The sequence below is a fragment of the Juglans microcarpa x Juglans regia genome, chromosome 4D, assembly GCF_004785595.1.
Source record: "Juglans microcarpa x Juglans regia isolate MS1-56 chromosome 4D, Jm3101_v1.0, whole genome shotgun sequence".
NCBI lineage: Eukaryota > Viridiplantae > Streptophyta > Magnoliopsida > Fagales > Juglandaceae > Juglans > Juglans microcarpa x Juglans regia.
The window spans coordinates 25,095,651-25,106,566 of record NC_054600.1 but is presented as its reverse complement, the minus strand read 5'-3'; the positions used below and the strand labels follow the sequence as shown (position 1 = coordinate 25,106,566).

Genomic DNA, 10,916 nt, shown 5'->3' with positions numbered 1-10,916 from the left:
TGCAGCTTGACTCTCTCTCTCTCTCTCTCTCTCTCTGGTTTTGGTTGGTCCTTATTCTTATTTATTCCATATCTTTTCTAAAACCTAATTAATTTGTATTCGTTGGAAATGAAGACAATGTTAACGTCAATTTGGATAAGAACGTATATATGAGTTCATGAATTTCCCAGATTTTTAGAGTCATTAATGTTCTAACGTTACACATGATTACAACATTGAATAAAATGATATATTTATGAATTAAAAACCCCATATATAAAAATTACAACAAATAGTTCACAAAAAGTCGAAGGAAAAAGAACATATAATATTTGTATAATTAATTACCATCTACTTAGCAGAAGTCGATCATAGGACAAAAATTACTTGATTATACCAAAAAAAGACAAAAAAAAAAAAAAAGAAACTATAATTTCAGACAGTTGAAGCACTTGTGTGAAGACTAACCAAGGAGGCATAGAAGCCATCCTTGATTTTAAGCAAAGTCTCATGCCTTCCTTTCTCTACGATAACTCCATTTTTAACCACTGCAATTACATCTGCATTCTTGATGGTGGTTAATCGATGAGCCACCACGACTGTTGTTCGGTTAACCATGACTCGGTCTAATGCATCTTGAACCACTCTTTCGGATTCAGCATCGAGAGCACTGGTAGCCTCATCTAATAGTAATACCTTTGGACTTTTGATCATAGCACGTGCAATGGCTACCCGTTGTTTCTGCCCACCGGATAGTTGGACTCCACGTTCTCCTACTATGGTATCATATCCCTTCATTTTGCAATATTGCAAGAAGGAAAAAACAAAAGATTAGCTAGCTAGCATACTTGCACATTGAATTTCAACTATATTAATCATGTCTTTCATGAATAGAAAATATTAATCGAATTGAATGATCCAATTACGGAGAGAGATAGATCTATTATATGGGTTTTACAATATTTAGGGCTCGTCTGGATAGTGAGATGAGATAATTTTAGATGAATTGAATAAAATATTATTAAATTATTATTTTTTAATATTATTATTATTTTAAGATTTGAAAATGTTGAATTGTTTATTATATTTTGTGTAGGAATTTGAAAAAATTGTAATGATAAGATGAGTTGAAATGGTTTTTGTATCCAAGCGAGCCCTTAATAATGTGCGTATAAGATTTTCGGGCAAAATTGATCCTACTGCATGCATGAGCATTTTTAATGTTTTCTCTACCTCTTTTCATTAAACTATCCATTTCGGTCAAGATCTCAACTGACATCAATATGAATTAAGAAATGATAGTTACAGTCGTGAGTGTGTAAGTTTTGCGCAATCACTTTAAAAAATGTAAATAAATACGGGATCTACATGAAAAAAAATTAATTTTTAATAGTAGATCACACTCTTTTTCAAAATGATTATACACTCTACGACTGTATGTAGCATTACTCATATAAATTTAGTAAAATGTGACAATGAGAGTAATTTAAGGAAATGAAATGCATTGCTTTGTTCGAACCTGTTGTAAGCCACTGATGAACCTGTGAGCATTTGCCAACTCTGCTGCAGCAGTAATTTCTGCCTCAATTGCATTTCCATCCTTTCCGTACGCAATGTTGGCACGAATAGTATCATTAAACAAAACTGGTTCTTGACTCACAAGACCCATCTGCTGCCTCAACCACTTCACTTGAAACTTATTGATTTCAATTCCATCAAGTGTAATACATCCAGAATCAGGATCATAAAATCTTTGTAGCAACGAGACGACTGTGGATTTCCCACTCCCACTTTCTCCAACCAAGGCAACTGTCTGAAAAGAAGAACAAGATAATTTTGATATATCCTTTGTTGTATTAACATAAGTGGTAAGCAAGAAAAACTATTGTGATTTTGTTGTGCCAAGCTGAAAACACCAAAATAAACTGTATATACTCACCTTGCCAGAACGAATGACCAGGCTGAGGTCTCGGAAAATCTGAATATCTGGCCTGCTGGGATATTTAAAGCTTACATGTCGAAGCTCAATCTCCCCTTTCAGATTATCCAATGTCATACCGGACTCATCGCAAGGATCTATCTTCGACTTCCGATCTATTATTGAAAATATGGAAGCCGCTGCATTATTGGCTTTGCCAGTATCTGGACCCATGGAGCTTGTTTGAGAAATTCCCATGGCAGCCATGGTCAAAGCAAAGAAAACCTGCAAACCAAATATCCGTCTAGAGATCAGGTAAATTAATTTGGTTGAATGAATCTTATTTTAGATTCTTGTTGTTAGAATACAAGGCTTTGAATAGCAGCTTGCTAAGGATTGAATGAATACTACTTACTTGGAAAACATCTGAAAATGTTGCTTTATTGACCTCAACGAGTCGAGCTCCTGCATAGAAACTGGTAGCATACACTAGAAATAACATGCCGAAAGATGTCCCAAATCCTATTCCAGTGACCAAGCCTTGCCTTATCCCCGCCTTCCTGGGGCCTTCACATTTTGTTCTGTATAGATCCATCACCTTTTCCTCAGCACAAAAAGAAGCAACTGTTCTTATACTTCCGACTGCATCGTTAGCAACTTGGCTTGCCTCCTCATACATCATCTTGAACCATATAAAATCACATTAGTAGGAATCAGCTTTCAGGGTAATAAATGTTAAAGAGATATTATATATATATATATATATATATATATATATATAGCATGTTGCAGCTATAAATGAGGTTTGTAGTTCTAGAGCAAACCTTTGCATCTGCACTGAATCCTTCCATGAACTTAACTTGAACGTACCCGTTGATTCCAATCAATGGAATCAATGCAAGGACAATAAACGCCAACTGCCAACTTGCAACAAATGCAATGACCAAACCCGCAACTGCTGAAGCAATAGCATGAAGTATCTGACCAAGAGCATCTCCAACAAGAGCACGCACTGTTGCAGCATCTGCCGAGAGCCTAGCACCGACCGTGCCGCTTGAGTGCTCAGGTTCATCAAACCATCCAACCTCCATGCGAACCAACTTCTCAAAACACATCAACCTAATACGTTCTACTAACTTACTTCCTGCCACAGAAAGGAGGTATGCTCGTGCTGGAATTGCCAGAAATGAAACCACACCGAGGACCACAAAAATTACTGCCCAAAAATTTGTATCCTTCCTCAGTTGATGAGGTGGTTTGTAGAATGAGTTGATTACCCTCGAAAGCAATATGCCAAATATAGGGAGTATTACGCCATTAATGATTGCAGCTATTGCCCCAAGAAGAAGAATTGGAATCTCTGGCTTGTTAAGGTAGGCAAGGCGGCGGATGGAGACCTTCGGCAATTTTTCTTCTCGTGTTGCCAGCATATTATCAGCTATGGCCACTTCTGTGGGCAAACCAAATGCTGTGACTGAGAATGAACGGCGGCCACTACTATTTACAGATGACCCCCGACTTAAGGATCTAAAGAATGACATTCTTTGACTGTTTCTAAGGCTAGACTGTCTAAACGACTCCATAGAAATTTCGGATTTGTTTTTATCATCTACAGCTTGTCCTGATTCCCTGTTTTCTTCTTGCAAGCGTATAAGTTGAGAGTATGCTCCATCAGGATCCCTGACTAGTTCTGAATGCGAGCCTGAAAAATTAACCAGTATGTTTTTCAGTTGAAATGTATTTGCCATTGTGGAGTAACCCATAGTTCCATAGTTCATGAGAAAATGATACAATGATCTAGTTATCTTCAAAGGCATGGCTATATGGTGATATTAATATACCTTTTTCGACTATCTTTCCTCTGTGAATGACTGCGATCATATCAGCATTCCTCACAGTGCTCAAACGATGGGCAACAATGACAGTAGTTCGGTTGACCATGATCCTATCCAATGCCTCCTGCACAATCCTTTCAGATTCTGCATCAAGTGCACTTGTAGCTTCATCCAGAAGAAGAATTCGCGGGTTTTTCAGAATTGCTCTTGCTATGGCAACTCTCTGTTTCTGACCACCAGAGAGCTGGGTTCCATGCTCACCAACCATCGTATCTAGTCCCTAGATGTTAAAAATAAATAAATAAATAAAAAATTCAAAGTCAGATAGTGAATTAACATGTTCTGTGGTAATGACGGAGAAGACAATATCTTAAGCTCCAATGGAGGCTAAAACTTTGAACCTGAGGCAATTTATCGATAAATTTAGCAGCATTTGCAAGCTCTGCTGCAGATCTTATCTCTGCATATGTTGCCCCATCCTTTCCATAAGCAATATTATCCTTGATGCTGGATGCAAACAACACGGGTTCTTGGCTGACAAGACCTATTTTCCCCCTAATCCATTTAAGCTGGAGGTCTTTTAGGTTAATGCCATCTATAAGAACTACACCAGCATGTGGATCGTAGAATCTCTCTATTAGACTGATCACTGTTGACTTCCCACTTCCACTTTGTCCAACCAAAGCTACCGTTGTGCCTCTGTGGATATAAAGAGAGAATCCCCTGAATATCTGTTCATCTGGTCTTGCTGGATAACTAAAGGAAACATCTCTCAACTCTATATCTCCAAGAATATCATTCAAAACTTTTCCCCTTGTGTCATAAGCATCAATCTCTGGTTTCCTCTCAATAGTCTCAAACATCTTATATGCTGCAGCTTTACCAGCAGCAAAGGCACTCATGCAGGGAGATGCCTGGCCTAGGGACCTGAAACATTCAGATTGTCGCATGAGGCAAGAAATGAATGAAGAAAAGAACCAAAGTATTACATACATCTATTCATACTATCGGGAGCTAAAGAATATAGTTGCAACTTACATAGATCCTGTCATCACAGCCATGATCACATTCAACACATCACCCCCACTGTATCCTTTGTCAACTATCATCTTAGATCCAAACCATATTGCCATACCATAGCTACTGAACATGACGCACATAACCATAGCAAAACCAAGTCCAGAAGCCAAGCCTTCCTGAACACCAGATTTGTAAGCTGTTACTAGAAACTTTTTGTATTTAGCTACAGCTTGCTTCTCCCCAGTAAATGATGCCACCTAGATACGAAATCAAATAGTGGATATCAAGAGTTTGCTAGAAAATAACAGCGAAGCTGAACAGAAATCACTGAGAGATAATTACAAAATTCCCCAAGCATGCATATAGTTCTGATAATATGACATACTGTTCTGATTGAGCTGATTGTCTGTTCAACCACATTCGCTGCATTTGCATAAGCACCCTGTCCACGAGAAGCTGTCTTGGATATGACGACAGACATAATGCCACCAGAGGCCACAAGAAGAGGAATTGAGGCTAACAAGACAAGGGTAAGGAGCCAGCCTTTGAAAAATGCTACAAAAAAGCCTCCGATGAATGTTGATAGCAGCTGCACAAATTTCCCAACCTACACAGGCAAATAGACTCTTTTATCTGCATAATCAAGTTTACAAGCACAACATCCATGAAACCCAAAGAAACTTTTCATCCAGTTGGGAAGTTTTGATGTATTGGTGCAGGAGTATACTACCTTCTCACCCATGGCATCTTGTATAAGAACAGTGTCACCAGACATTCTCTCAACAACCTCTCCGGTGTTTGTTTCTTTATCAAAGAAAGCCACATCTTGTCTCAAAATAGTCTTCAAATACAAACCCCTTATTCGTGCTGCTTGTCTCTCTCCTGTGATCATCCAGCAAGCCACCTCTGACAAGAACAAAGGCAGATTTCTCATTTCTCAATGCCTGATAGATGAAATTTTATTGATGCTCTAAAAGTTCTATGATGATTCTGATTTGGGAAAGTACTTACGGAGGAATCCTGCAACACCAATTCCAGCTGCCAAGTAGACGAATTTTAGACAAACCTAAAATATTAGCCAGAAACTAGTCAAGGCCATCTTCATATCAAGAAAATTAGCATGTCAGAAAATGAAGGATGGATTCAAATACATCCTCTTAATCAAGGTAATTTTTTCAACAGAAGCACTAGATAATAACATTATTAGAGATGTGAACTTTTAGATTTTCACATCCAAAAAGGTGTTCAGGACAAAGTCAAACACTCAGCTATACATATCCAGTGATGAAGATTGAAATTAACATCATGAGTTTAACTTGTGGAGCATATTTTTACCTTGGAAACTACACGAACAACATCCTTATTGTTCTGGTTACTTCCCAAAACATTAATCATTTCCCCAAAGAATACTGTCATAAGGGGCAGACCCAACCCATTTCCAATGGCACCAATTATGCCTACAATCATCAAGCAAACATCTCTGGAATCTGCAAACGAGAACAGCTTTAGAAATGGAACAGTTTTGGTACTTTGATCTCCTCCACTCTTCTCCGAGCCTTCTTTATCACCAATCATGTCAGGGCTTTTGTCTGCTTCTACATTTTTTCTCAATGAGGCGGACTCATGCAGATTTATCTCCATTTTACAAACTCCAATATGACAATCCAATTGCCAACCACTTTATTTGGGAGATGTAGAATTTATACAGCAGCTGCACACAATTAATAACTTCAGTAATCGGGGGGACTAATAAAATGAAGAATAACGAAAATTGTCTTATGATCTAAGAAGTTTTCAATTTACTAGGTGTCAGGAAATTGTTGATTGAAGTGGAAAATATTTGTTGTAAACGACTGGAGAATTGACAAATATCAGAAAGTCAACCTTTGTTTATATTGCACAGTTCCAACGTTTATACGGTATTACAGCACTCACAAACTGAGAAGGCAGCAAAAAATTTAAAAAAATGTCAACACACACACATATATGCACATGTATGTATGCATATGAATTTCAGTTTTTGGAGAGTGAATTAGCAGAAACATACGAGAAAAGTAAACCAATAGGAGGCTAATATGTCTATCAAGGCACTTGTTGTGGTGCCAGATTTCATCTCAACTAGATAGGTTCACAACCAGAGAGTCTAGCAAAATTAATCAGCAAAGTGACAAATTAAGGGGTAAAGCACCCTTATTAGAACCCATGAAACAAATTTATGATTAAAAATCCCAATCAACCTCAACAAAAAGAACAACACAACAAGCCACGAGCAGAGAGAGAGAAAGAGGCATATTGTAATTTTAGAAAGTACTTAAATCAAATGATTGTCATGATACATGATTTCAAAAAAAAAGTAGAAGAGGAATGGAACTGCTTGTGCAAGTAAAAATCACCCTTGATTCCTCTAACAGGTTAAGAAGATTTTATATCGATGAGTCATATGCTGAAAATGGAGGAAAGTTTGTAGGTGTAATCAGGGAAAGGAGAACAGAGGTAATATTTGCTCTGCTTCCGCAGGTGAACCAGAATCAGAATTGCACCATTAACTCTCTGCTGTGTAATTGGTTGCAAAGTTTGCAAAAGAGAAGCTGACAGAGACATAACTGTTGGGTATTTATTCAAATCAATGCAAAATGAGTCCTTGAAAACTCCCTGATGATAAAGTTATTACAAAATGTCAACTTGTGCACAGGGAGTCAAATTTCATAGCAGAGTGCTCTGCTACTTACTATCACCAGGTTGATGAAATACCATATATCTACTGAAATGAAAAAATTATAAGCAAGTTCAAGTTGGGCAGGTTATAGAGTTTTCTCCTCATGAAATTCATGGTGATGCATGAGTTTTACCATAGAGGTTGCAAAGGAAGTTCGTTTTTAAAGATGACATGACATTCAATACCACTGTACCTGGTTGTGATAAAAAGAGGAGGAGAAGGAATGAAACTTTTGTTCTGTTCTTTGAGAGAATCAAACTCACTGCAGCCCCGAGATCTATATCAGAAGGAGCTCCGCAAAACTAAAGTTCCCAATCCAAGCCATTTTCATCACCCTACAACATCAAAAAGATCTAATAAACATTAAAATGAACGAAACCCATATGCTAAAAACAACCAACAAAAGAAGAAGTGGAGTGTTCCGACAGGTTTCTTTGCCAAAAGGTTAAACTCTAAAGGACACCTGAAACTGCCAGATTTTGGGATCTCAGTTGCAGAACTTCATCCACGTTGGGGATGCTCTCTGTGTATGAGCTATTTCCAGCACATTATATGGGCTTTTTTCATTCAGTTAGTATGCAGGCATCATCATTTATAATACTCACCCACTAGAATAAACGCGAACGGCCATGGCTATTAACTTGGTCAAAGGTGACGAACCTTCACTTAGTCAACCAGTTCCCGGATTGCTTTCGGAAGAAAACAATTCCCACATTCACTGTCACACAACTTATCTTCCTCTACAATCAAATAAAATTTATACGTTTCGTGTCAGCAGAACCAATTGCCTGTTTCTAACATAGATTTTTTATTCATTTATATCAGGTATAGCATAATCATCACCAACCACGAAATGCCATTACCCATTTTCTTCATTTCTTTTTCCTGATCAATACTTCTGCATACAGTGGATTGAAATTTTCCAGATTTTGAGCTGTTCGTGCTCCTGCGCTTCCCTGAAACGGTAAATCAAAGAGAAATAAAATATTTTATTAGATTAAAAAAAGAATAAATCTTTCTTATTGTACTATCACTGTTTATATCATATTCAACTGTTTCTTATTCAATTGGCAATCCATTGGTTATTAAACATTAGAAAATTATTGTCCCCAAGTTCATCTGCTAGACAACATGTGCGTAATGAATAAATAACTACTGTTTGTAAAAAAAAAAAAATATTAATTATGGTTAAATGGATTTTTTCTTTATAAAAATTATAATAAAATCAATCTATTGAATTTAAGAATCTTTTAGTGCTGATTTTGCGTTTCACATTGTGATCGTCTTTTTCTTGGAGAATGAGAACGTTGTTGGTGACGAAAGGGACGGCTGAGATACATTAGTGATTGGTCAATGGGAATAGAGTCCATTAAATTTTTGTGCAAGATGACTGTTTCAAACGAGTACAGATTAAAAACAAAAATCATTGTTGACTTTAAAATTTGCATGCAGAACCAAGACATGACCAAATAATCACCGGGATTAGGTACACCTATATCTTCTTATCATTTTAATATAGCGATATAAACATCAACGCAATGATCAAATTTCCTATACAAACTCGAGACTCTGAAGTATGAGATTGATATATAAATAAGAGTAATGTTAGATATAATTTTAGGATGTATAAGTTATGTGCACTCTTTTTAAAAAAGAATGAAGTTTATTATTAAAAAATTAATTTTTTTTTACATAAATATTATATTTATTTATTTTTTTTCAAAATTAATACGTGAGTTTACACACTTTAAGACTGTAAATATAATTTCTCATACATCAAATGTATTTTTCAAACTGTATTAAATATTCAATAAATGCTAAAAACCTACTTCACATTCGAAATTTTTTTTTCCAATAACAAAAGCACAATTATGAAAGATCAAACTGTACTGGTATTCTTTTAAAAAAGAAAGAACGAGGAAAAAAGAACGAGAGAAGGAAAGGGAGGAATATTTCCACATATATAGAGTATGGTACTGGCTGAATGGTTCGTATGTCAACTCGAGATTTAGGTGTGGTTGGAATGAAATGAGTTGAAATAAAAATTAAAAGTTAAATAAAATATTATTATTATTTTAAAAATTAAAAAAATTAAATTATTTATTATATTTTATATAAAAATCTGAAAAAATTACAATAATAATATAAGATAAAATAAAATACTTTTAATATTCAAACGGGATTGAATCCTCTGACTAGAGCCTTGATACTGACTCTGTCAAGCAATTGCTACCAGCTTTGGCTTTTTCTTAAAGCTATCGTTTACTTGTAGATCTGTGTAAAATCCATGACAATCCCCTCCAACTGCCTAATTTTGGAAGTAATTACGGCCAATATACTAAATTATACTTTCTTTCTCATGAATTATCATCTTATTCTTACTCGATTGAAACATTTCCTTTTAAATGTTAAAGATATTTTTGTCCTTTAACCATTCAAAAGTAGTGATAATTTAAGGACCTAAGTAAGAATTATATGATAATTATTTAGAGAAAATGTAAAAACTTCCATAGAAAACAAAATAAAACGATAATTTGGAGCAAACTAATATACAGTCAATTTTGGGTTTTTAAAACAAGTTCTAGAATTTAAAACAAAAATTATTTATAAAGGAGGAATGCTATTCTTCGTTCTAAATCATATTATTTTCTTTTTATATTTATTGATATCACATATTTTAAATAGTTTTTTTATTAATTATTTAAAAAACAGTCACTTCAAGACTTGTCACGAGTGGGTTTTTTTATTTGTAAAAAGTAATATTTATGGAGGGAGAAAGAATACATCACAACTAATATATATCATTATTTCACGGTCATGAATTATTGATTATAAAATAGAAAAAAAAAAAAAAAAGTAAAAGTAAAGAAAACTGTAGTATTGTGGAAAAAGAAGAAAAATGAAGATGTGGTTGGACGGGAGAGTGAAAGTGGTGGTGGAAGGAAGAAACATGATAAAATCCTATACACATCGATCCCAGGTCAAACAATATTGATCATTACTTGTAGGAAAAACAAACAGCAAAACCCGTCTATCCAAAACTCGTTTGGATAAAAAGAAATCCGATGAGATAGTTTTAGATGAGTTGAATAAATTATTATTTTTTAATATTATTATTATTTTAAAATTTAAAAAAATTGAATTGTTTATTATATTTCGTATATAAATTTAAAAAAATTGTAATGATGATATAAAATGAGATAAGTTGAGAGTGTTTCTGTATCATTAATTGAAATTTAAGAAAATTAAATGCGCTGCAAATTAAAATAAAATAAAAACAGCATGCAAATGACACTTTGGTATGTTTTAGTGCTTATCTAAGTAACTATTTTGTAATCCTTGAGAACCATCGTGAGACGACATTTTAGTATTTTTCAAAGTAATTATTAGAATATTAATTGAATAATTATATTCCTGAGCTATTTCTTTTTGGTTTAAATTTTTGGAA

At 35.0% G+C, this 10,916-nt stretch overlaps 1 protein-coding gene across 3 annotated transcripts; it reads right to left on the bottom strand.

The window, feature by feature from the left end:
* Positions 1 to 244: 244 nt before the first annotated feature.
* LOC121260943 (ABC transporter B family member 21-like) lies at positions 245 to 8,394 on the bottom strand. 3 transcript variants are annotated; one of them, XM_041163037.1, is made up of 15 exons: positions 8,332 to 8,394; positions 8,129 to 8,208; positions 7,662 to 7,803; positions 6,088 to 6,463; positions 5,764 to 5,818; positions 5,483 to 5,658; positions 5,138 to 5,359; positions 4,771 to 5,009; positions 4,134 to 4,659; positions 3,739 to 4,012; positions 2,722 to 3,599; positions 2,313 to 2,579; positions 1,919 to 2,182; positions 1,499 to 1,792; positions 245 to 771 (listed from the first exon to the last, which is right to left on the bottom strand). In XM_041163037.1, exons 4-15 carry the CDS (start codon positions 6,391 to 6,393, stop codon positions 415 to 417), a joined length of 3,858 nt encoding a protein of 1,285 aa, XP_041018971.1. In that variant the 5' UTR covers positions 6,394 to 6,463; positions 7,662 to 7,803; positions 8,129 to 8,208; positions 8,332 to 8,394; the 3' UTR covers positions 245 to 414. The 3 variants fall into 3 exon arrangements, with proteins under 3 accessions (XP_041018971.1, XP_041018970.1, XP_041018973.1); XM_041163036.1 differs by lacking the exons at positions 8,129 to 8,208; positions 8,332 to 8,394 and adding an exon at positions 7,932 to 8,077; XM_041163039.1 differs by lacking the exons at positions 7,662 to 7,803; positions 8,129 to 8,208; positions 8,332 to 8,394 and adding an exon at positions 6,637 to 6,683.
* Between the last annotated feature and the right edge of the window lie 2,522 nt (positions 8,395 to 10,916).

Excerpts from the sequence above, each read along its gene's own strand:
- LOC121260943 (XM_041163037.1), bottom strand. The coding sequence starts at position 6,393 with ATGGAGATAAATCTGCATGAGTCCGCCTCATTGAGAAAAAATGTAGAA. Across the intron at positions 5,360-5,482 it reads AAGATGCCATGGGTGAGAAG|GTTGGGAAATTTGTGCAGCT; the intron begins GTAGTATACTCC and ends TTGCCTGTGTAG. Across the intron at positions 2,580-2,721 it reads GATTCAGTGCAGATGCAAAG|ATGATGTATGAGGAGGCAAG; the intron begins GTTTGCTCTAGA and ends ATATGGTTCAAG.